This window comes from Capra hircus (assembly GCF_001704415.2).
Source record: "Capra hircus breed San Clemente chromosome X unlocalized genomic scaffold, ASM170441v1, whole genome shotgun sequence".
NCBI classification, from domain to species: Eukaryota; Metazoa; Chordata; class Mammalia; order Artiodactyla; family Bovidae; genus Capra; species Capra hircus.
This window is the reverse complement of record NW_017189516.1, coordinates 65,536,242-65,562,888: the sequence shown is the minus strand read 5'-3', so window position 1 is coordinate 65,562,888 and position 26,647 is coordinate 65,536,242. Positions and strand designations below refer to the sequence as shown.

General features: G+C 50.2%; 1 protein-coding gene across 1 annotated transcript; it reads left to right on the top strand.

Annotated features, from left to right (window-relative positions):
• Positions 1-213: 213 nt before the first annotated feature.
• GYG2 (glycogenin 2) lies at positions 214-20,924 on the top strand. The gene is given in 12 exon segments (XM_018043740.1): positions 214-373; positions 561-704; positions 5,078-5,219; positions 6,636-6,810; positions 8,903-9,065; positions 9,303-9,359; positions 9,362-9,428; positions 10,492-10,714; positions 13,519-13,689; positions 17,518-17,622; positions 19,243-19,350; positions 20,464-20,924. Coding segments are annotated over 12 exon segments (1,521 nt in total). The 5' UTR covers positions 214-369; the 3' UTR covers positions 20,626-20,924.
• Positions 20,925-26,647: the final 5,723 nt, after the last annotated feature.

The following is a 26,647-nucleotide window of genomic DNA, read 5'->3' as shown; positions in this document are numbered from 1 at the left end:
CCGGGCCCGGGGAGGGGAACGCAGGCCTGGCCCGGGGCTGCCCCAGCGCATCACGTGGGAGCGGCCTGGGCGCGGCGGAGACCCGAAACTCCCGGAGCTCGGAGCAAGAGCGGGCCGCGCGGGTGTGGAAGGCTGGCGGCTGGGAGGCGGAGGAAGCTTCCGGAGGCGTGGTGGCAGCCTGGGCGCTCGAGGGGAGGGGGGACCCGGGAGCGGGTTCGGGGCGCACTAGGGGACCCGGGGGCGGATTCGGGGCGGACTAGGGCTGCTGGAGCGCAGAGACTCAGAGAGGGGCGGGGCGCACGGCTGGACACGCGGTGAAAGGAGTGATCAGGGTGGGGCGCAGCGAGGCCGCTGAAGTCTCTGCCGTGGATGGGTGTGTGTGTGGGGGTGCCTGGAGCCTGTCCCGGGCGCGGCGGGGGGGGCCCTGAGGACACCCAGGGGCGCCCCGGCGGCGGGAGGGCCCGCGGCTGCCCCTGCGCGCGGCGGAGACGTGGGCTGACTCGGGAGGGGCCGGGGCATGGGGCGGTGCGGGTATCCGGAACGCCCAGCTGTCTCCGCAGGCCTCGAACTCGGAGCGGGTGGGGCCCCTGGAGACGCAGACGACGCCTCCGCTTGGCTCGGCGGCTGGAGCCCGGGAGAGAGGCCGCGCCCGGGCGCCCTCGGCCGCGTGGTGCCCACCGCGCGCTGCGCCCACACCATGCCCGGTAAGCCGAGAACCCTCCTGGCCGCCAGCCTCCGCTCTCTCCTAGGCCGGGTGAGATGGACTGTCCTGGGGGGGCGGGAACCCCCACCCCCCGCTATGCCCGCACAGGGGGTCCCCAAACTCTTCAGCGCCCACCGTGCTGTATCCGCCCAGCCCCTCGCTCACCCCGGGGGCTGGAGAGCTTGGTGTCCTTTGGTGCGGCTGGCGAGACAGTGGGTCTCAGCGGCTGGGAGGGGCTGAGGTTTAGGGACATTTGCGGCTGTTGTTCAGTGACTCCGTCGTGTCTGACTCTTGGCGACTCCACGGACTTCAGCGCGCCAGGCCTCCCTATCCATCACCATCTCCCCGAGTTTGGTCAAATTTACATCCATTGAGTCGGTGCTGCCATCCAAGGGGCTCGTCCTGGATCGCCGCCTTCTCCTCCTGCCCTCAAAACAGATGGTCAAGGGGCACTGAGATTTGGCAATTTTCCTTCTGTGAAAGCGTAGCCCTTGGAGGTTGGGTGGACCGTTTTCTTGGCAGGCATGCAACTGTGTGAGAGACTTACCGACTTGCAAAACCATGGCAAGTTGGCGGTCGTAAAACTCTGGGCAGACAGTGTCTTTGGTCCTCAGCAAGATCAGACCGGAGGCAGAGTTGCTTATTCCCGTATAAAGATCCAGGGTTAATCCCCGTTGCAGGACAGCAGGCTGACTTTGGTGGGATGGCTGGGACTGTGGCAAGCCCTGACTCCCAAGGGCTTCAATTGTGTCCTTTCTGCCTGCCCTCGGGTTTGGCGGGGACATCCAATTGGAACCGTGGACCTCAGAGGCTTAGAAACGGGATGATAAAATGTAACTTTCACCCATGGGAAAGATGTCTGTCCTGTTCCATTTTGTGTGTGGGTGGGTGGGGGGGGCGGTGGTGCGGGGAAGAGGGCTGGTTTGGCCACCTCACCCAGCATGTGGGATTTTGCCTTACTGACCACGGGTGGAATCTGGGCCCCCAGCAGGGAGAGCTTGAGATCCTAACCGCTTCCCTGCGTACGTGCCAAGTGTCCGACTCTTTGCCCCCAAGGACCGTAGCCCCGACACGCTCCTCTGTCCATGGGGATTCTGCCGGCAAGAATACCAGAGTGGGTTGCCATTCCCTTCTCCAGGGGATCTTCCTGGACCAGGGATTGACCCCCATCTCCTCCATTGGCAGGCGAATTCCTTACCACTGAGCCACCTGGGAAGCCACACGTAACCACTTGCCTGCTGGGGAATTCCCGCCCATTCCTGGTTTTTTTCTGTTTTTGTTTTTCTTTTTATCATGAAGACAATCTCTACTTGCACCAAGTCAGGCCTGATCATTCATGAGAGCATTAAAAAAAAAAAAAAAATTTCAGGTTGCTTTTTATTCAGAGGAGCGATTTGGTAATAAGTCACCAGGCGGCTTCCCAGCCGTTTTCCACCTTTGTGCCTTAGAGAGGCAAAGTTGTTTGGGCTGATTTCCTGCTGTAGGCTACAAGGTTCTGTTGCTGTGTGTTCCAGGGAGCGGCTTGGAGCTCTCCAAAAAAAAAAAAAAAAAAAAAAACACGCATTTTCTGGAAACTGGCGAGGGTCTGTACAAATGGTAGCATTCAGGAGGGACGTTCGTACACATGGCTGTTGGGCCGGGCAGCGTGCTGGAGAGACCCCACTGGGGATTCAGCGCTCTTGGCCGGGAACAAAACGCACCTTTGAGTGAAAGCGGAGGGCCCCCCCGCACCCCCTCCCCTGAGGAAGCCGGAGTGTTATTTTGGGGGAGTGGTTGTTAGGTGGGTGGAAGGGGAAGGAGGCGAGGAATCCGAGTAAACATTGCTTCCCGACCCCTCATAAAACTGACAGCTCCCGCTGTCTGCAGGGTGAAGTAGACTTTGGGAGATGTATTATTTTTTTCTTTTTCAACCTGGGGTTGGAGGACAGCCACCAGTCCGGTTTGTGTTCCATGCCAGACGTCCCCACCCTCACACTCCGTCGAGTGGAAACTCGGCCTTACAGCGTGGGTGCGTGGGTGCGTATGTGCTCAGCGGCTCAGTCGTGTCCGACTCTTTGCCACCCCATGGACTGCAGCCTACCAGGCTCCTCCGTCCATGGGATTTTCCGGGCGAGAGTACTGGAGTGGGTTGCCATTTCCTTCTCCAATGCATGAAAGTGAAAAGGGAAAGTGAAGTCGATCAGTCGTGTCCAACTCTTCACGACCCCATGGACTGTAGTCCACCAGGCTCCTCCGTCCATGGGATTTTTTCCAGGCAAGAGTACTGGAGTGGGTTGCCATTTCCTAGACGGATGTTATTAATGTTAATAGATGATGATAGCTAGGTAGATGAATAGATAGACAGCCATCTTTGGGGCTGCAGACTTGAGTTCTGAGTTTTCCTTGTCGGTAATAACTCATGGCTGAGATGCCAGGAATCCTCATATTGTCCTTAATCCAAGAAGAACCCCAGCCAGGGGTAGACAGGAGGCCCTTGGGCAGGTGGGCACTCACCCCAGCAGAATGTCAAGGTTAAAACAGGAAAACGGGCCCGGGAACATTGGATCCTGCTCTTCTTTCCGGGGTGACTTTGTCTTTGGAGGCGGGGAGGCCGCGGGGGCCACTGGGGAGCGCCATCTGGCCTTTGAGAACTGAGCTGTGTGTGTTCCAGCCCCAGACCAAACGCTGCGCATGTTAATTTCTGTCGCCAGCTCAGGAGCCAAGGCCCGGATCTCCTGATCCTCTTGGTTTCGTCCTGGCGGCCAGGGGACCTCAGAATCTAGCAGTTTAAAATTCCCCGTGAACATCCACATCACACGTTCTTCGCAGTTGGAACTGCCGTCAATCTCATCAGCTGTTGGAGTTTCTTTCCCTGCTGCGGAGACCCTGGGGAAACAGGGCGTTTTTGGTGAATGAAACGGTCTTCTTTTCCCTTCTGAAGCCTGTCTCCTTGGCTTCATACACCCTTGAGTTGAAGTCTTGCCAACGACTGGGGCATGTGCGATTTAATTAATGGGTCTGGCGGTTCCCTTTTGCGAGCCCGGTTCTTTTGGCAAGGTGGACGGGAATCCTCGTGGTAACTCAGATCAATCCGAGTGTTGTTTCTACCTTTGGCTTTGTGTTCACCCAGACCTGAAAGTCTTGGGTGAGTTTTTGAGACTTGAATGGAGAATCAAATAAGCTAGGCACTTGTGTCATGCTGGAGCAAAAGGAAATTTTATTTTTTCAACTGAAGGATGGTTGATTTACAATACCGTGTTGTTTTCAGCAAAGTGATTCAGTTATAAATATGCACGAAGAATGAAAATTCTTGTCGGGCTTTCCAGGTGGTGCTAGTGGTAAAGAATCTGCCTGTCAGTGCAGGAGACCCGGGTTCGATTCCTGAGTCAGGAAGTTCCCCTGGAGAAGGAAATGGCAACCCACTCCAGTACTCTTGCCTCGAGAATCCCAGGAACAGAGGAGGCTGGTGGGCTACAGTCCATGGGGTCGCAAGAATCAGACATGGCTGAGCATATATTCATGTATATATCGTGTATATATCTATATCTAGATATACTTGGTTATATATGTCTTTATACATATATGTATATATTCATATATTTTAACTTATATATATGTGTGTGTGTGTTGTTGTTGTTGTTTTTTTTTTTTTGGAGATAGGGGCATGGCATGTGAGATCTTAGATCCCAGACCAGGGATTGAACCCATGTCCCCTGCAAAGTGAAGAACATAGTGTTAGCTGCTGGACCACTAGGGAAGTCCCTGTGTATTCCTTTTTCTTTTTTTTAATTCTTTTCCATTATAGGTTATTAGAAGATAGAGAGTTCCCTGTGCTCTACAGTCGGTCCTTGTTGTTTATTTACTTTATATGCAGTGTCTGTTTGTATATAAGCAGAGTATATGATTAAAATTTCCTGGTGTATATATAGATACTGTGTATAAACTTAGATCTGTTCATCAGCACCAGGAAATTTTAATCACACTCTGCTTGACTTTGTATCATATTTCGTGTTTCTTGCGTGCATGTGGGGGTTTCTTTTTTGAAGAATTTTCTTTTTTAATTTTTCAATGAAAGAATGAAGGTGAAATGTCCCTGAAGCGTGCTAAGTCAGCTCACTCGTGTCTGACCCTTCACGACCCCATGGACTGTAGCCCGCCAGGCCCCTCCGTCCATGGGGATTCTCCAGGCAAGGACACGGGAGTGGGTGGCCACGCCCTCCTCCAGGGGATCTTCCCCACCCAGGGATCGAACCCGCGTCTCTCGCGTCTCCGGAATGGGCAGGCGGGTTCTTCACCCCTGGCGCCACCTGGGAAACTCTCGTTCAGCCCCGGTCGGGAAGCCTGAGAGAGTCCCTGAGGCCAGGCGGGAACGTAACCCGCGGTCCCCGTCCACAGTGTCCGACCAGGCGTTTGTCACGCTGGCCACCAACGACGTCTACTGCCAGGGGGCCTTGGTGCTGGGGCAGTCACTCCGGGAGCACAGGGCCACCAGGAGGCTGGTGGTGCTGCTCACGCCTCAGGTGTCCACCCCGCTCAGGTAAGACTCACACACACACCGGGCCCTTCTGACCGTGGAAGCTTCTAGGCCGTGCTCCGTGAGCTTGGACGGGCGCACACATGGGGGGGCCCGGACACTTGCAGAGGGGCTTGCGGTTGTGATTAGAGGAAGGGGCTCTGCCTTCAGAACCCTGACACGCCACGCCACGTGTGTGCACAGCAGTTCCTCGCCTCGAATATGGACATCGGTGTCATTGATGCGGGGTGGGGGGCGTGGGGGACCTTGAGGAGCAGCCGCCCCGCTGGTGCGCATGCGCGCACCCTCCTGGAGTCGTCTTAGAATCTCTGCGACCCCCCGGACCGCAGCCCGCCAGGCTCCCCTGTCCGCGGGATTCTCCAGGCCAGAATCCTGCCGTGGGTAGCCATTTCCTCCTCCAGGGCGTCCTCCCAACCTCGGGATGCAACCGCTGTCTTCGGCGTAAGCAGGTGGGTTCTTTATCACTGAGACAACCCGGGAAGCCCACATCGTGAGCTAAGTTAAAGCATTTTTATTTTTCTTACGTTTTAATTGAAATATAGCTGCTAGACTGAGGCAAAATCTAACAGACTGGGGCTGGTGGGGGGGGCGGGACGCATTCCTGAGGTATTATGTGACAGAAAGATGAACATTGGAAGGTAAAATCTGAGAGAAACTAGGGGGTTCTGAGGCAAATTCTGACAGACACTCAGGGGTTCTGACATAAAATCTGACAGAAATTAGGGGGTTCTGAGGTAAAATCTGACTGGACATAGGAGGTTCGGGGTAAAATCTGACAGAAAGATGAACCTTCTGGGGTGAGATCTGACAGAAAGATGAACATTGAAAGGTAAAATCTGACAGAAGCTAGAGGTCCCTGTGGTAAAATCTGACATAAAGTAAGGGGGTTCTGAGGCAAAAATCTGACAGCCAATAGGAGGATCTGAGATAAAATCTGACAGGAGTTTCTGACATAAAAATCTGGCAGGAAGAAGGACCTTCTGAGGTAAAATTTGACAGAAAGACAGTCTTTCTGAGGGAAAATGCTTGCAGAAAAAATATCAGAAAAAATTCTAATTTTTTTTCCCCCCAACTTCCTGGTTGGCATTAGTTGGAAAGAACCTGCCTGCCATTGGAGGAAACATAAGCGATGTAGGTTCAATCCCTGGGTTTGGAAGATCCCCTAGAGGAGAAAATGGCCACCCACTCCAGTATCCCATGGACAGAAGAGCCTGGTGGGCTGCAGTCCACGGGGTCGCAAAGAGATGGACACGACTGAGCACATTTATCTGTACAGAGATTTTTTTATCCCTCCAGAACCTTTTAGAGAAAAACACTTCAGCATATACTCCAACAAAATGAAGTGTGAGCAACAAGGGATAGAATCTCTTGTGCTGAACGGTTTCCTGGTCTCCTAGAATTTGGCCTATCTTTTTCCAGGGTTATCCTCTCAAGGGTGTTCGATGAGGTCATCGAGGTGAACCTCATAGACAGCGCGGACTACGTCCACCTGGCCTTTCTGAAGAGACCTGACCTCGGAATCACCCTCACCAAGCTTCACTGCTGGACGCTCACCCATTACAGCAAATGCGTCTTCCTGGATGCAGACACATTGGTGAGTACGAAGGAGGGGGTGGTCCAGACCTTCTGCTTGATGAGGAGCCGCCCACTCAAAGATCATGCCCCTCTCTCCATTAGCAGGCTGCTAGCCCGTGCTGGTGGATCCCCACCAGCTAATGTCCATCTCTGCCACCACCATCATTTAGTCAGCCAACATCTGGTAGAAGACACCCAGTACTGTTGCTGAGAACACTGGGTTACTTGAAGGCCTGTTCCTTCCCTAGGATGAGTTATTTCATTATGTCATCTACACAAAATGAAATATTGGAAAAATACTCTTCTCTGATTGTACCGTGAATTATACAGTCCTGGTGAGACTGGAAACCTGGCTTCGTAAGCTATAGCATCTCCGCTGCAGTCATTTGGGGTAGTGACCCTCGGTGTAGGAGCCCAGGTCAGGTACTTTCAGAAACAGCCATTGGAACATTGAAATGTGAGATGAGGTTGGAGTGTCGGAGATCCATTCTGGGTTGTCTTGGTTGTGCAAAGGTGGTGTAGGAAGATGGAGGGGTGGAGAGGAAAATCAGAACAGAGGAACAATCAGAGTAATATCTTTTTCCCAAACAAAGCACAGTTTATAAAGCCAATACGTGTGTTGGAGAGGAGTACTGTTAGTGGTCAAGCTCTCGGAGGCAGTGGATGATATCATATCGACTTGCAAACCTCCATGTTTGTGGATTTCCAGTCTTGTAGGTCATGTTTGCTGGATAGAAGAGAATAAATACAATTAAGAGCAATACAGATAAGAGCATATCATCAATATATTGGGGCTTCCCTGGAGACTCAGACGGTAAAGAATATTCCTGCAGTGCAGGAGACGCAGGTTCGATCCCTGGATTGGGAAGATCCTCTGGAGAAGGGAAGTGGCAACCCACTCCAGTACTCGTGCCTGGAGAATCCCATGGACAGAGGAGCCTGGTGGGCTACAGTCCATGGGGTTGCCAAGAGTCTGGCATGACTAAGCGACTAACACATCAATATACTGACTTGCAAACCACTATGTTCATGGATTTCCAGGCTTACTGGTTACATTTGCTAGATGAAAGAGAGTAAATACAATTAATTAAATGTTTAAGTGTTCCACGAGGATCTTAAGAACCTGGAGATGATCATTTTGTTTCATAGATGGTGTTGCTTCAGTGGTGTCCCTTGAAATGAAACCAGGGAGCACTCTTATACACACATTCTTCTCTTTGGAATATAAGGCCCAAAAAAGAGAGTCACTCAAAAAATTCGGTATAACTGTCCCATTACGGACCACTGTCTGGTTCATCATACAGTTCCTGTTGCATTTCTCACTTGCACGTTAACACACTACTGACCGGGGAATTTTTGCAGAAAGTAATGCCTGCGGATGGTGATTTGTTAACTAAGTGAATAGCGAAACACTTCCATCAGGAATGTTCGGGTAAGAGAAGACATGGTTCGATCTCTGGCTAGGGAAGACCCCCTGGAGAAGGGCATAGCAGCCCACTCCAGTATTCTTGCCTGGGGAATCCCATGGACAGAGGAGCCTGGCGGGCTACAGTCCGTGGGAGCTCAAGAGAGTCGGACACAACTTAGTGACTGAGTAACCACAAGCTAGCAGGCAGATTCCCTTTTGTGACGAGCTTGTCCTGTTCAGGAGGTTTCCTGGCAGCTGAACAAAGGAATTTTAGCTTGAGGCTCATTCCACTGGAGGCAGGCAGTTCCTGGAGACAAGAGATGGGCCGTTGTGTATCATTTATGCTCAAGTGCGACATCCCTTTAGTGTGGTCAGTCGTGTCTGACTCTTTGTGACCCCATGGACTGCAGCCCCCAGGCTCCTCTGTCCATGGGACTCTCCAGGCAAGAATAGCGGAGTGGGTCGCCATTGCCCTTCTCCAGGGGATCTTCCCCACCCAGGGGATCGAACCCACGTCTCTTGCGTCTCCTGCATTGGCAGGTCATTTGTTTACCCCCGAGCCACCTGGGAAGCCATCTGCTTCATCCCTTTAGAGATGAACTTGAAGCAGAAGCAGTTGAGCGTAGAAGTTCAAGTCACAGACACGGATTCACTGTGGAGTCAGACTTACGTCATATGGGGGCCCCATGCTCTGTCTCCCCAGGTGCTGTCCAACATCGATGAGCTATTCGACAGGAGGGAGTTTTCTGCGGCCCCAGATCCCGGGTGGCCGGATTGCTTCAATAGCGGGGTGTTTGTCTTCCAACCCTCGCTGGAGACGCACAGCCTCTTGCTACAGCACGCCGTTGAGCACGGCAGCTTTGACGGTACGTTGAGGGGCAGCTGGACGTTTCGTTTGTGGACCAGAGTGGGGCTGTGGCCATCCCTTTGACCCACTGGCACTTCCTCCCCGCCACCTCGAATCTGTGAATAGCAAGTTAAAGGTGGGGATTGAGGGACTTCCCTGGTGGTCCGGTGGGTTAGACGCCAAGCTCTCAATGTGTGGGGGGGCGAAAACTACACCATTCGTTATTAACTTCTTTGGCTGTGCTGTAACTCTCTAGGGGCAGACCAAGGCTTGCTGAACAGTTTCTTCAGTAACTGGTCCACCGCCGACATCCGGAACACTTGCCCTTCATCTATAACTTGAGCAGCAACACCACGTACACCTACAGCCCTGCTTTCAAACAGTGAGTTTTATAAATAGTTATAGTTTATAAAAAAACGTCAAAGATGTGTCCCTTTTTACACATTTTAAAAGTAATAGGGTTTTATGTATAGTTTCAGTTAGAATTTCTGAGAAAACATGAAAGGTCTGGATAGAACTACAGATTTTTTGAAAATGTAGTTATATAGAGTATTTATTTTTTTATTTATTAATGTTTTTATTGAAGGATAACTGCTTTCAGATGTTTTCCATCAAACCTCAACATGAATTATGAGGATGAGGCCTTCCCTGGTGACTTACATGGTAAAGCATCTGCCTGCCAATGCAAGAGGTGCACGTTCGACCCCCTGGGTCAGGAAGATCCCCTGGAGAAGGGAACGGCCACCCACTCCAGTCTCCTTGCCTGGAGAATCCCATGGACAGAGGAACCCGGCGGGCTACAGTCCATGGGGTCGCAGAGAGTCAGACACTAAATAACCAGAGGTGGAACCCACACTTGTTGCATTAGTAGCCAAAATACTAACTCCTGGCCCATCAGGAAAGTCCCAGAGTGGGCACAGTGGGTCATACAGAACACAGATCTCTGGAGAGAATATGATATCAAAATTTCATAAGAAAGCAGTGAATTTAAAAAAAAAAAAAAAATGTTTTCAAAGCTGTGAGGTTGGTGCGAGTGCTGATAACGATCAAAAGACAAGAATGAAGAGGGGACCATTTCCGTCTTGCCCAAGAAGTCAGCTTTCTGCTCTGTGGCTTTCATTCTCTGCTATAAAATCTGTTTTTTTTTTTAAAATCTGTCATCATTTTCAGGGTGAGATGATTTGGGCTACGAAACCACCCGCCTTTCTAAGACTCCTGATTTATTCTTTCTGTTGTGGGGAGCATCCCAGTGGGTTCTGATCATGTTTCTCGGTCTACAGAAATACGGACGACTGCCAGCACGGACTGACTATAAACAATCTTTTCTTCTTTTTCAATGCAAGTCTTAAGTGGCTGCCACGAGCGGATCATCCCTGAGCCGTCGAGGTGCATCTCGCTGTCTGTGACGAGTCCTGTGTTGGTTTTTGTCTGTGTCTCCTCCTCAGATTCGGCTCCAGTGCGAAGGTGGTCCACTTTCTGGGGTCCTCGAAGCCTTGGAACTACAAGTACAATCCCCAGACGGGCTCCGTTTTGGAGGAGGGCTCCGGGCGGGCCGACCAGCCTCAGACGTCCTTCCTTAACCAGTGGTGGGGAATTTACCACCGTAGCATCTTGCCCCTCTGTGAAAATATCCGGAACAAGGACCACCAGGCGCCCCCAGGTCACACGGTAAGGTCCTGAAACCCCAGAGTTGAATCCGGGGGATTAAAAACAGACAGAAACCGGGGATCCGTTCTCTGTGATCTACGCTTGGGCATTTTCTTCAAAGGCAGACTCCCCCACGTTCTTGTGTTGAATCTCGTCTCACTTTTAATCATTATTTTTTAAAAACACAGATATAGGATGTGTGTGAGTCGCTCAGTCGTCTCCGACTCTTTGCGACCCCATGGACTGTAGCCTGGCAGGCTCCTCCTTCCGTGGGATTTTCCAGGCAAGGATACTGGAGTGGGTTGCCATTTCCTTCTCCAAGATATAGGATATTATAAGCAATTACAAGTTACATTTAAAAAAAAATCTGTCAATGTTTCAGAGGCAGACAGGCAGATTTTTTTATGTAAATTTTTGTTTTTTATAATACATTACATTTTTATTTCCAAGAAAGGCACTTTCAAAGTGGTGCTTGAAGGATGTTGTCTCTTTAACCTATTGGCCACTTTTGTGCTGATCAAGCCCGTTAAAATTTTGACAACTGTAAATGCTTTCTTGTTTCTAATATACAAATACTTATTTTCTTAACTATGATCCTCTTTCTGAGAAGAAGTTGGACTTTAAATTGTAACATAGTTCTACGACCTCACAAATAGTTTTCAGTTAAATTAGGATGTTGGCTCTTTGACAGTTCTCCATTCCAATGAAGTAAATTACATCCCCCCCCCCAAAAAAATTCAAGTGGTAACCAATTTGCATAATATAATTGTATCAAATCAACATGTTATATACCTAAAACTTACGCAATATTATATGTTAATTATATCTCAAGACAGTTTGGGAAAAAAAAAAAAAAAGAAGAAAAATGTAAAAACCTTTCCCTTTAGAAGAGAACAAAAAAATCTGTCAAGGACTACAGTAATGGAAGAAGTAAGATTTTTTAAAGTTCAGTTTTTAAACATATTTATTTATTTGGTTGCACCAGGTCTTCGTTGGGGCATGTGGTGTCTAGTTCTCTGCCCAGGGATCGAACCCGAGTCCCCACTCACGGGAAGCCCAGAGTCTTAGCCACTGCACCCCCAGGGAAGTTCAGGAATAGTTCACCGTTTATAGACATGTTTATTTAAAAATGAGGGAATTAGAAGATATTGAATAATGCTGACACACACCAGAAAGGAATTAGACGAGGAAAGATGCGTTATTTCACCGCAAGAAGTAACGACCATAGTTGGAGGGTGAGGACCCGCCAAAGCTTTAGATTTGTGCCGGTTTCATCTGTATGCATGTCCTGTATTTCATGTAGGAAGATGCTGAAAGAGGCAGGCACTTTTTTTTTTTTGGTGCAAAATCGTGAATGTTTCATGAGCAGAACTGTGGCTGTGCTTTACTGAACCAACGCAGAAATAATCATTTAAATTAGCCGGTTTCATCAGGGAAAGAGCCACTCATTGATTAAGTGGCTGGAAATGACTGATTATAGATGTCATTGGAGCGGGCATTTTCTACTTTCTATCCTTGATTGAAGAGGCTGTTGAAGGTGGTGTCTGAAGAGGGCTTTTCAAGTTCTCGATGGGTACCCATTTGATTTTTTTAAAAACTATAACGCTGCACGCTCTCCGTACTGGAGTTTCTGCAGTGAATTTCAACAGGCAAGCAAAAGAACTTTTAAGGTAAGGTCCTAGGAAATTTTATTTCTCGGTTTGTTTTTAACGGGCACGTTGAAACAGTGGAGTCCAGTGTCTGCAAATACATGCATTGGGACCTTGAAAAGAATTCACTTTTTAGTGTTTTTACTGCAGTTTTTGTTTGGTGGAGCTGGGTGCTACTTTGCAATCAGAACCACATTTTTCTTGCAACATTTCTGGTGGTCCAGTGGTTAAGAAGGTCCATTCAGCTTCCAGTGCAGAGGGCAAGGGTTCAATCCCTGGTTGGGGAACTAACACTCCCCATGTTGTGCACTGTGGCTGAAAGATTTAGGAGAAGAGAGAGAAAAAAAAAACCAAAACTTTTTCTGACCATTGGACACAATCAAATAGGAGTTGTTTCAGATTCTTGTCACTGATAGCAAATTGCTGTTCCTTTCTGCCAAGCAGTCCGCTTAGTCGGTCTTTTTTTTTAATGGAGTCACTCAGTCGTGTCCGACTCTTTGCGACCCCACGGACTGTAGCCCACCAGGCTCCTCTGTCCGTGGGATTCTCCAGGCAAGAGTTCTGGAGTGGGTTGCTATTCCTTTCTCCAAGGGATCTTCCCAACCCAGGGATGGAACCCACGTCTCCTGCATTGCAGGCGACTTCTTTACTGCTGGGTACTGGGTTGTATATGAAGAAAGATAAAGCAGATTCAGGTGGTTCTAAGAAATGAAACGTTGAGAGCCGTGTAGGGAGCCTGTGCCATGGGGTCCTTCTTATCTGGAGCAATAATATGAACGTGGATATTAGCAAGATTTGCAGGAGGTCAGGAGTCCCTTGGACTGCAAGGAGATCCAACCGGTCCATCCTAAGGAGCTCAGTCCTGAATATTCATTGGAAGGACTGATGCTGAAGCTGAAGCTCTGAGACTTTGGCTACCTGATGCGAAGAGTTGACTCACCAGAGAAGACCCTGATGCTGGGAAGGATTGAAGGCGGGAGGAGACGGGGACAACAGAGGGTGAGATGGTTGGATGGCATCACCGACTCAATGGACATGAGTTTGAGCAAGCTCCGGGAGATGCTGAAGGACAGGGAGGCCTGGCGTGCTGTGGTCCGTGGGGTCGCAGAGAGTGGGACACGACTGAGCCACTGAACAACATGGGAAACTTTGCTGAGTGTGAACTCTTTTACACAGGCTCGCCTTGGAGGCATCGGGGTGCCGCGTTCCAGTGCAGCAGCCACAGCAGAGGGGTCGTGTGCGAATCCAGCAGAGGGGCCCAGGCAGGCTAGCTCTGCTGACAGCTCGGAGAGGACCGTGGGGGCGGAGGGAGACATCCCCACTCTGGCAGCGTGCCCTTCCGAAGAGGTCAGTACGTTTGTTTGCCCTGCACAAGGGGGATGGAGGCGCAGGCTCACTGGTTACCATGGAAACGGAGGATGCTCCCTGGACCCCCGGGGACGGGGGGGCATGGGGAGGAGGAGGGGAGGAACCCGCCTTCAGGTTGCTCTGGCATCCGTGTGAAAGTGTCAGTACCCAGTCACGTCCGAGGAGTGCATGTGGCTTATCTATGCAGGTGGTACGGGAGGCCGGTCCTGATTAATCGCTGGCCTCAAGGCCCAAAGCATGAGATCACAGTCTGGCTCCTCCAGCCCGGGCTGTGTGAGCTCACACAACTTGTGCCAACCTCTCTGGGCGCCTGTCAGCTCATCTGAGAAATGAGTGACAATAATAATGACCGCTGTCTCACAAAAGGGTGGTGAGGCTGTTGTTGTCCAGCCACTCCGTCGTGTCTGACTCTCTGCGACCCCTCTGGACTGTAGCCCGCCAGGCTCCTCTGTCCATGGGATTCTCCAGGCAAGAAGACTGGAGTGGGCTGCCATGCCCTCCTCCAGGGGATCTCCCCGAGCCAGGGGTCGAACCCGCCTCTCTTAACCCTCCTGTACTGGCAGGCGGGTTCTTTGCCACGACAGCCACCTGGGAAGCCCTGTAACAATGCTGTCAGGGTTTCAGGTACAGAGCTAGGGACACAGCCATTCATGCATCCATTCCCCCCCAAACTTCCCTCCCATCCAGGCTGCCACATAAAGGCCATTTCCAAGCCCCTTTGTCTCTCGCGAGACTTGGCATGACTTCACTGATGGGCATGGGATTTGGGGGCCCCGTGGAAGGGATGTTGTCCTTTCCCGTATCTCGTGAATAGCTGTCCGGGGGCTGTTTCTTGATTATGGTAAAACAGTGGACATTTAGATTTTAGCCGACGTTTCTATGGGACGTTTCTCTTCTATACTTTAATATGGGATCAGTGATGTGCAGGCAACTTCCGTGCATTAGCGATTTTTGAGTTGTGAATTCATAGCCACTCAAACAAATTGAAAAAAAGAAAAAAAACGACACTGGTTTGGACCAAGGAGGTGGCTGGGAACTGAGCTTAGTCCTAATTTTTTTTTTTCATTTCTTCTGCTGTACCCTGAGGTTTTCCCAGCACCTGCCTTTGGCCCTAGGAAATGCCTTATGTGGGTTAAGCAGAAGGCGTCCGCCTTGCAGGAATGTGAACACTCTGTGGATTAAGCTCTTACGTTCCTGTAGAACCGCCTCCCTGCTCTGCCAGCAGGAGACACACCCACAATGGGAATTAAAAAGAAAAAGTGAAGTATACTCGATTTACCAGACCGTGTGAAGTCTCACGTGTCCAGCAGAGTGCTTCAGTTATTATTTTTTCAGATTGTTTCCCTTGACAGGTTATATTACAACATACTGAATATAATGCTCTCTGCCATACCGTAGGTCCTTTCGTCCCGATTTGTGAGAAGAGTCAGCGTTCGCGTTAAATGTTTGACCGTCAGACTCTGTGGGGGATCTCTCAGAAATAAATGAATAAAAGGAAATAATTATATAAATGATTACATAATTGAAATAATAAGTATGTGTATTAATATACCTGTATTATATTAATATAAATGTATTACATTAATATAAATCTTTCTATTAATATAAATGCATTATATTAACATACATAAATAAAATATAATTTTATATTTATAAATTAAAACAAAATACAAATTAATGTAAATATAGATAAATATGAATCACAGTATATTTATATTATGATTTAATATAATTGTATTAATCAATATATTAATATGATCAATAAATTGATCTAGACAAACATAATTTATATACATAATATAGTTAATGTAATTAAACAATTAATATATTATAAAACATTAATATAGTCATATCATATCAATATATTATAAATAGATATAAATCATTTATTAAAATAAATCATATAAAAATTAATATGAATATATGTTGTATTAATATGCTGATGTAACTAGATAAAATTAATAAACTAATAAAAACCTTTCCAACTGCAGTGGTTAGATTTACGAGCCAAGTTGAGCAGAGTAATGGATGCACAGATAGCTGGGGAAACATTACTTGCGGGTGTGTTTCTGGACGAGATTAGCATTTAAGGAAGTGTCTATCAGCACTTTCAGCGCCTGCTTTCAGCGCAGGGGGCCCTGGGTTCAATCCCTGGTTGGGGAGATCCCACATATTGTGAGGCGTGGCCGGAAAAAAAACACACACACACACACACACAAGAAAGAAAGTCTGTATTGACTGTGTGTAGCCGTTCCCTTCTCCAGCAGATCTTCCCAACCCAGGGATTGAACCCGGGTCTCCTGCATTGCAGGCGGATTCTTTACCAGCTGAGGTATAAGGAAGGGGCCCTTTTTACAGTGTCTGTGCCTATATTTCATTATTTTACCCTCCAAGGTCATCTTTCTAGAGAAGGCAATCGCAACCCACTCCGGTATTCTTGCCTGGAGAATCCCATGGATAGAGGAGCCTGGCGGGCCGCAGTCCATGGGGGTCACAGAGTCAGGCACAAGTTTAGGGACCCAACAACAGCACAGCAGACATCTTTGCAATTAATTATTCTTCGTTGCTGCCACCTACTGACCATCTAGTGAATGACCCATGCTGGGTTCTTTATTTGGGGAATTTGGAACCCAGTCCCTCCCAACCCCTCACTGCTCCCCGCAAAAAAAAAAAAAAACAGAGAGAGATTATTTTCATAAGTCCTGTAAATGTGCAAGAGACAAGTCTGGAATGCTTATTTCAAACAGCAGCCTTTGTACGTCTGACTCTCTGCGACCCCGTGGACTGTAGGCCACCAGGCTCCTCTGTCCATGGGATTCTGCAGGCAAGAATACTGGCGTGGGTCGCCATGCCCTCCTCCAGGGGATCTTCCCGACCCAGGGATCGAAGCCACATGGCCTGCATTGCAGGGGGATTCTTTACAGGCTGAGCCACCAGGGAAGCCCAAGAATCCTGGAGTGGGTGGCCGTGTCCTCCTCCGGGAGACCTTCCTCACCCAGGGATGGAAATCGGGTCTCCTGATGCTGCTGCATTCCTGGCAGGTTCTTTACTGTTGAGCCCCCATGAAAGTCCCAGCCCCAGGATATGCAGGTCAGCTTCTGGTCTGCGTCAGGCCCAGCTGAGGGGGGAGAGAGGCGTGCTCTGCCCTGCGCAGTCATCTAATGACCCAGCATTCCTGCCATTCCTCTGCTCCACGCCCTTCCAAGGCGGCTCCTTGAGAAACAGTTTTGGCTTCCATGCTGAAGCCACCCGATGACGCCCGTGACACGTTAAGTTGTCTCCTGCACGCTGGGATGGTCTTCGCCATGTGCCATCCCGGGTAGAGTCGAGAAGAGCCGCTTGCATTGTTTTCCGTGGGGTTTTGTCTGTGGGGTTTTGTGGCATTACAGCTGATATCAGAAGAGGTCCTCACGAAACAGGACCTTCACCCGACCTGCGGGGACCCAGGGGAGAAAAACTATCTGCCACCTGACCACCCAGTCTGAGTCGGTGATGCCATCCAGCCATCTCATCCTCTGTCGTCCCCTTCTCCTCCCGCCTTCAATCTCTCCCACCATCAGGGTCTTTTCCAGTGAGGTGGCTCTTCACATCAGGTGGCCAAAGGATTGGAGTTTCAGCTTCAGCATCAGTCCTTCCAATGAATATTCAGGACTGATTTCCTTTAGGATGGGCCGGTTTGAACCTCCTTGACCTGCTTCTAGTCCAGCTGTGTTTGCACCCGTGGAGGCAGACGAACGCAGATGAGGCATTTTTAGTTATCTGCGTGAAGTGTTGTCCTAACTTTTATTTCACTTGTTTTTTTTTTAGACGGGAGGTTGTCGAGAAATAGAGACTCGAGGTGAAGTGCGACGTGACCTGTTCTCAACACCCTCCCCCCAGTTTGCAGACCTCACAGAGATCCAAAGCTATTCGGTATAACTCACTGCTACTTCCTTTTTTTTTTTTTTAAATGGCTGCACCATGCAACACAGGGGATCTGAGTTCCCTCAGCAGGGATCGAACCCACAGCACCTGCAGCAGCAGACTTCTTAAACGGCGCCTGTTTCTCTGCGTGCCTGTGTCGGTCGGCCACCAAAGGAGATGCCCCACGTGCTTCTCCTCTGTCCCGTGACGCTTCTGAATGGTTTCCCCCCTGGTGTTGTTCATGAATCGCTTTACTTTCCAGGTGGATAAGACACCTGGCTTCTTGCCCGCCTAAATCCCTGAGGTTCTCTTCTATCTTGCTTTAGGAAGAAAAAGAAAAGTGTTAGACGTCCAGTCGTGCCCCCGACTCTTTGCAACCCCGTGGACTGTAGCCCGCCAGGCTCCTCTGTCCATGGGGTTCTCCAGGCGAGAACACTGGAGTGGGCTGCCATGCTGTCCTCCAGGGGATCTTCCCGACCCAGGGATGGAACCCGAGTCTTTTGTGTCTCCTGCGTTGGCAGACAGACTCTTTACCACTGAGCCACCAGGGAAGCCCGTACATATTCATGGACCTACTCTTTTTCAAATTCTTTGGCCAGGCAGGTCGTTACAGAGGAATGAGCAGAGCTCCCTGTGCTGAACAGCAGGTCCTTGCTGGTTCTCCATGTTAAACACAGCAGTGTGTCCATGTCCATCCCAGACTCCCTGACTGTCCCTTCCCCCATCCTTCCCCCTGGTGACCATAAGGTTATTACAGAGGATTGAGCAGAGTTCCCTGTGCGGGACAGCAGGTCCTTGCTGGTTCTCCATGTTAAATACAGCAGTGTGTCCATGTCCATCACAGGCTCCCTGACTATCCCTTCCCCCATCCTTCCCCCCTGGTGACCAGAAAGTTATTAGAGTATTGAGCAGAGTTCCCTGTGCTGGACAGCAGGTCCTTGTTAGTTACCTATTTTATATATAGCATCAATAGTGTATATATGTCAATCCCAATCTCCTCATTTGAAAAATTAACCCTTACATCACATAACAAATGTCAGCCTCTCATCTTGTGCAGAAAGTAACAGGCGGCGGGTGCAGGGCAGGGGGCAAGTTCAGAGTAGTAAATCACACCAAATGACTTAAAAAAGTTTTTTTTTGTTTGTTTATTCTTTTGACTGTGCTGTGCAGCTTGTGAGATTTGAGTTTCCCCATCAGAAATTGAGCCAGGGCCCTCAGCAGTGAAATTGAGGAGTTCCAACCGGTGAACCGGGGCTCAGTGGGTAAAGAATCTGCCCGCAATGCAGGAACCTGGGTTCGATCCCTGGGTTGGGAAGATCCTCTGGAGAAAGGCACAGCAACCCACTCCAGTATTCTCAGCTGGAGAATTCCATGGGCAGAGCAGCCTGGCAGGCTACAGTCCATGGGGTCGCAAAGAGTCGGACACGACTGAGTGACTAACCCACTGCTACACCATACCACCCACTGGGCCGCTGGGGCAGGGTGGTTGTCCTGCATTGCTTACTTTTTTCTATTTTTGCACAAACCATTTGTTTGATCCTAAGGAGGAAGAGTTCTCTGTCGTTCTGGTTCAGGCTGTGGTTCTGGGAAGCCCCCTGCCGACTAACGATGCAACAATTCTGTTTCCAGCGGCGGGCGGAAAACGAAGGAGGTGCCCCAGCCGAGGACGCCTTGGAACCGAGCCGGGAGCCCCCTGCGGATGTCAGCAGGGACCCCAGTCCCCAGGACGCTCTGGAGGTGGTGTCCCCTGTCCCAACCGTTCACCCCGTGCAGCTCCCGTGACGGGCGCTGTGGGCTCTCGCAGTGGCCAGCTGTGTACATGCACGGGCCTTACCGCGGTTGCAGCCTTGCTTGTTGAGATGAGAACCTTCATTCTCCCGCTGCCTCGGATTCACCTGGCTTCTCTCTGGCCTTTGCCCTTGGCGGGCGGTTCACCCACTTTCCTGTTCTCAGCTCTGAGCATCACGCCTGTTTTCTCCTGCAACGCTGTTCTGCAGAGTTTAATTGACCTGAAGGGGCTGGGCTGTGTTTTCTGCACCCTGAGCTTGGGAGGTGATGCACAGATGTAAAACCTGGGAAATCTGAGGGGTGGGGCGGGGGATGTTTTGATCCTAACCGAGCATGCATTGATTTCTTCTTGCAGAAAGACATGAAAGATGCTTTCTTCCTAAGTCTTCCTCTCCCAGATGCTCTGGTCTTACATTGCAGTCTCTCTGATGATGCATTTAAGGAAGCTGATGGCTCATGTTTCTAACTACGATGTTGTTGTTGTTACTGTTATTGTTCACTCGCTAAGTCATGTCCACAGACTGTAGCATGCCAGGGGTTTCCTTGGAGTGACAACAGTGAAGAACAGGGGTGTCCTTCACCATCTCCCAGAGTTTGCTCAAACTCATCTCCCTCGAGTCGGTGATGCCATCCAACCATCTCATCCTCTGTTGCCCCCTTCTCCTCCTGCCCTCAATCTTTCCCGCAATCAGGGTGTTTTCTAATGAGTCGGCTCTTCGCATCCGGTAGCCAAAGTATTGGAGCATCAGCTTCAGCATCAGTCGTTCCAGTGAATATTCAGGGTTGATAATAGGCGGAGGCAATCTAGCTCAAGAGCTGACTGCTGGGCGGAGGATAAAATTGGTTTCGATGTTTTTTATTGTGCCTTTGTCTGTGGAGGAGGCCGCTGTAACAACAAAGAAAAAGACCACAGTCTGGGTGGCTTCCGAATAACACGAAATGTTATTTCTCGCAGCCCTGGAGGTTGGGTGTCCAAGTTTCAGGCACCAGCAGGTCTGGGGTCTGGTGAGAACCCCTCTTCCTGGCTCACGAGCGTCTCCCTGTGGGCTTGTGTTTCCCCAGGTGGACCTGACCATTTCCGTCTCCCAGATCTCCATCGAAGAGAAGCTCAAGGTCCTGAGTTCCGAGGAGGAGCGGAGGAAGTGGGAGGAGGGGCGGATGGATTACCTGGGGAAGGATGCCTTTGCCCGCATTCAGGAAAAGCTGGACCGCTTCCTGCAGTGACCGCACTGTCCTGTTCCATCCACGTCCCAAAGCCCTTTCCAAGGAGCTCTTCACCCACGTGCCTCTGTTTACGGTCAGCCCTCCTGAGTGCCTTCTGCCCACCCTGTGGTCCATCCGAAACCCAGCTCGAAGCCCCGTGTGACCCCAGCTCCCCATGCCTCTCAGGCTTCCCCGGGGACGTCCTGTCTGCTTTATGTCTTGTTAGCAAGTCACTGAGGATGGTGACTGCAGCCATGAAATTAAAACACACTTGCTCCTTGGAAGAACAGCTGTGACCAACCTAGACAGCGTATTAAAAAGCAGAGACATCACTTTGCCCACAAAGGTCCGTCTAAGTCATAGCTATGGTTTTTCCACTGGTCATGTATGGATGTGGGAGTTAGACCATAAAGAAAACTGAGCGCCAAGTTGATGCTTTTGAACTGTGGTGTTGGAGAAGACTCTTGAGAGTCCCTTGGACTGCAAGGAGATCCAACCAGTCCATTCTGAAGGAAATCAGTCCTGAATATTCATTGGAAGGACTGATGCTGAAGCTGAAACTCCAATACTTTGGCCACCTGATGCGAAGAACTGACTCATTTGAAAAGACTCTGATGCTGGGAAAGATTGAGGGCAGGAGGAGAAGGGGACGGCAGAGGATGAGATGGTTGGATGGCATCACCAATTCAATGGACATGGGTTTGGGTAAACTCCGGGAGTTGGTGACAGACAGGGAGGCCTGGCGTGTTGCAGTCCACGGGGTGGCAAAGAGTCAGACATGACTCAGCAGCTGAACAACAGCAAAAGAGAGCATGAGTATAGCCTTCTGGTCAACCCTGGGTCTCTGGACTTGCTTGAAGGAGCTCAGGATTTTCTCCTGGACTGATGAAACCACGTCCGTCCTGTGTAGGATTACCTTGAAGCACTGCAGAGCTTCAAACACGTAGCACTCAGAAAGGTGTTGAGCTCCCTGAGAACCTTCAGAATGATTAAGTCCTTTTCTTGAAGACGGGGTCAATGTCTGGATGTCTTGAGTGTGACTGTAGTGTGAATTTTGCCAAGACTGGCTGACAGACACCACGGCTGTGCTTTCTCTTCTGCAGAAATACCCAGGGGGACTTCAAAGTCTCTTGACATAGTCCCCAAGGGGACACATCAGAAATATTTGGAAGGAGATTCTAACTGGCTGGGGAGAGATGACCTCTCCCAAACTGGTTTAACTCCTGGTGTAGAAGACGTCCCAGGTGGCGCTAGTGGTAAAGAACCCGCCTGCTAACACAGGAGATATGGGTTCGATCCCTGGGTCGGGAAGATCCCCTGGAGAAGGAAATGGCAACCCACTCCAGTTTTGTTTTTTTTTTTTTTCATTTTGCCCTTTTTATTTTGTATTGGGATGAAGCCGATCAACAATGTTATGATGGTTTCAGGTGGACGGTGAAGGGACTCAGCCAGACACATACGTGTATCCATTCTCCCCCAGACTCCCCTCCCATCCAGGCTGCCACGTGACACCGTACGCAGGAATAAGCACCCAGGGTTTACGCCCAGGGGTCACGTGCTCATGGGGACTGGATCTGGGGAGGCTGTTTCTCTGGAGGCGAATCCGTGCGGGGTCGAGGACACGGGACTGCCCTTGGCTGGGTCGCACTACCTCACCTCATGGCTGCCCTCGTGGTCCTCAGTCAGCCAGTGCAACTCAGCTATGTGGGGACTGTAAGAAACGCCGCGGGAAGAAAGAGCCCCCTCTATGGACCGTTGATCAGAGCCTTTATTGGGGGGTCGCTCTCCGGCAGAACTCCCGGGGGCGGGTGAGCAAGGAAGCAAAGGGAGTCTGCGAGGTATGAGGGGTGGGGAAAGGTTTTATAGCCAGGGCCGGGCTCCCATATAAGGAAGAAAGCGCGGGCTCAGCGGTGGTTGGTGTCCAAGGGCTCCGTGTTGGCACCTGATTGGACGGCTTGGTTGTTGGCCCGCCTCCCGGACTTGTCTGTGGCACTTTTCCGGGGCATGCCTCAACATGCCTCAATATGCCCGACCTTTCAGGGACAATCCTCCATTCTGTGACAGTGGATGCTGTAATTCCACGGGAAAGCCTTACTTCAGAAGCATCCTAGTTTGGAATGAATGCATTGTGTCAGACCCTCTCATGGGGTCAGCGTTTGTGGCTACCGCAAGGACAATTAAAGCCAGGTGTCAGCTGCTGTCATAAGGAGGAGGAGACGCGGGCCACCACAAAGATAATTAAAGCCGGACACGGGTCGCTGTACTAAAGACAAGATGCGGGTTTTAAATGTTTGAGTGGTTTATTTATCGCTTCCCTGGGTGGCTGAGTGGTAAAGAGTCTGCAGGAGGTGTCAGGTTTGATCCCTGGCTTGGGAAGATCCCTGGGTGGAGGAAATGGCAACCCACTCCAGCGTGCTTACCTGGAGAATCCCGTGGACAGAGGAGCCTGGGGGCCTATAGTCCATGAGGTCGCAGAGAGTCAGACACAACTGAGTGGCTGAGCACGTACTATTGAAAATCGTGACGTGGGCTTGGAAGAAGGTTGAGGTGGCTTTGTTCAAATCCACGCGGGATGTGAGTGGACTTCTGGGGTTTGTAGTAGCGTTTGCTGTGAGAGGTGCCCTGTCTGGAGGGGCTTTTATTTCTTACCTGTGGGTGAATGATCTGGCTTCTTGGTTGGTTTCCTACATATGATGCTTCAGGGGCTACCAGGAAAGAGCCGTGGGGACGAACTCCTTGGGTAGGTTGGGTGGGGAGTGGTGGTGGTGGTGGTTGCCAACCATCAGAGTAACCCCTTAGGCTTGTTTTGGGGAAACATGATGTTGGACTGTAAGATACACAAGGCGGATTCTATGTCCATGAGAGGAGAACTCTGGCTGGTGAACGCTGGACTCCGGCTTCTCGGAAGAAGACCCTGCGTGCGAATGGTCCGACGGCTCACTGGCTTCAAGTCTAGACTCAATTCAGATCTCTCTCCCTCATTATGAAGTCTGTCCGTCTGGATGAAGGCTAGCGCGTTGCAATTAAAATCTTAGGACGGCAATGCGGTCTCCTTGGGTTTTGGATGTGTTCTGAGTCTTGAGAACGCCATTTATAGGAATGTGACTGCCTTCGTTTGTCTTACTATGAATTAAAATAACCAAATGGGTTTTTCAGAATCGATAGTAACCTAAATGGGAAGGAAATCCAAAAAAACAGGGGGTACATGTATTTGTTGCTCAGTCAGGAAGTCGTGTCTGAGTCTCTGTGACCCCGTGGACTGCAGCACGCCAGGCCTCCCTGTCCTTCACCATCTCCCAGAGTTTGCTCAGACTCATGTCCGTTGAGTCGCTGATGCCACCCGACCATCTCATCCTCTGTCGTCCCCTCCTCCTCCTGCCCTCAATCTTTCCCAGCATCAGGGTCTTTTCCAATGAGTCAGCTCTTCCCATCAGGTGGCCAAAGGATTGGAGCTTCAGCTTCAGCATCAGTCCTTCCAATGAATATTCAGAGTTGATTTCCTTTAGGATGGACTGGCTGGATCTCCCTGCAACCCAAGGGGACTCGTGTAGCTGATTCACTTTGCTGTACGGTAAAAACTAACCGAACGTTGTAGAGCAACTAAACACCAAAAATAGAAATTTTTAAACTTAGAAAACCTAGCAGTGGGGTGACCCAAAAATACATTGCTAATGGTAGACAAAGGTGGGGCTTGGTGTCGTGTAGACACAGCCTGTGCGTGAGAACGGACATTCAGAACATAGAACAAGGTGAATTAATGTACGTTAATTAGCACGGTGATCAAAGCTAATGAGACAGCATTACATACTGAGGCATTGCTGAGAGAACAGATTTAAAATTTTCTCATCACCGAAAAGAAAGGGTGGCTGATATGATGGGGGTGTCAGCTAACGTTTGGTGGTAACCCTTTGGTGACATGCCAGCCAGGAGGATTCTCCAGGCAAGAATACTGGAGTGGGTTGCCATGCCCTCCTCCAGGGGAATCTTTCTGACCTAGGGACCGAACCCACGTCTCCTGAATTGGCTGGTGGATTCCTTACCAGGAGCGCCACCCATTTATACATATTTGAGATCTTTGCGTTGCAACCATAAATTTACACCGTGGAGTATGTCAGTGACACTTCTATGAATCTGGGGAAAGGAACGTCCCTGGTGGTCCACTGGTTAAGACTCCTCTCGTCCACTGCAAGGGGGCATGGGTTTGATCCCTGGGTGGGGAACTAAGGTCCCCCATGTTGCAGGGCACAGCCAAAAATAAATAAATAAAGGTAAGAAAGGAAAAAAAAAGTCCCACATCTTTTTCTCCGGTGGGTCTCCCACCACGGTTGAACTTGAACTCGTCTGCCACATACACGCACAGATTTCCGGGTGGGGCTAGTCAATAACTCTGACAGCCTGTTGCTGCTTGTCACACCAGACAGCATTTCTGGAAGGCCACTCCTTGGTATCAACAAAGGCTCACAAATATTTCTCTGGTTGAGTAGTTTGTAGCAAACGTGGAAAGATGTGCCCTTTTAGAGCAAGTTCTCAAAGACGTTTTTACCCTCCCCCATGGCATTTCCTTTTTAGTTCTTGGAATGAGTCATGTTCATCCAAGAACTATTTTTTGATTATTTACTGTTTCAAGGAACCAGGAGGCTCTGCAAGACGTTTGTAAAAATATTAAGCATGGCAGCTTGAGAAAAGAAAATGGTAGGAAAACGAGTCTTGAAGAAACCCTGGTAGTGGTTTGGTTTCAAAGCCTCGTATAAGGTGTGCTTAGGCAAGACAGAAGAGGGGAGACAAGGACGCAGAGGAAAAGCCACGTGGAGACGGCGGCAGAGACGGGAGGGAGGCGGCCACCAGCCCAGGGACGGAAGCCTGGAGCCCACGGAAACTGGAAGAGGCGGGAAGGACCCTCCCCTGGAGCCTCTGCAGGGAGCCCAGCCCCGGGACCCTTGACCTCAGACATCTAGTCTCCAGGGCTGGGGGAGGATAGATGTCGTTTAAGTCCCCTGGTTTGTGGTCATTTGTTGTAATCAGTCCAAGAAACTAATACACACACTCTCTGTAAGCTTGTGTAGATCTCAGCTCTTCATCAAGACCATGTCCTCCTCCAGGAGACCTCTTATAGACTTTCCAGGCTTCAGTAGTGGTCAAAGAGTAGTATAAAACTCCCAGTATTGCAGACCAAGTGCCTGATGTCCCGATCATTTAATCTGTCAATTCCCTGAGCGTGGGCATCTATTATTGATCTCATCAAGGCAGCAGTGGGCTTCCCCGGGGGGTCAGCGGTAAGAAATCTGCCTTCAACGCAGGAGACATGGGTTTGATCCCCGGGTCAGGAAAATCCCTTGTAGGAGGGCACGGCAACCCACTCCAGTACTCTTGCCTGAAGAATCCCCATTGGACAGAGGAGCCTGGAGGGTCCATGGGGTCACACACAGTTAGACACGACTGAAAGAACTGAGCACACACCCAAGGCAAGTGAGAGCTTAATTCCCTGCCCAGGGATGGGCATCCTGGATGAGAACCAGGGATCCTAGCCAACACACCCACAAGGGCTAGGAGGCTAGAAGCTGTTTCTCCCTGGAACGTTGCCCACAGTGAAAAATGCATTTATCTCAGAGGCAGATACTGTCAATGCGGGTATAAAAATTTTTTTATTAGAAATACAGCATCGCAAGGGACAGAGCTTATAGGGAAATGATCCGTTCAGTTACGACAGAAGCAAGACAGAGACGCTTAAGGCGAGACAGAGGGTGTGGGCACTCCCCGCTCCCAGAGAGGAGGAGCCCAGTACAGAGTTAAGATATCTTTATAAGGCAGTTCTGGATCTTTGTCTTCCTTCAGGCCGATTATCCGGTTTCTCTTCCCACACCTGACCTACCCCGGGACCCTCCCCTGCGGTGTGCACAGGCACCCCTCAGGCAAGATGGATGGCCAAGTGAAGGCTTCTGGGAGGAGCAAGACTCTTCATGGTCTGGCCCCATAGCCTGACTTTGGACCCTCCCCCTCAAGGAGACTTCCTGAGCACGTGTAGTGTTTCGCTAGTCCCCAAAGA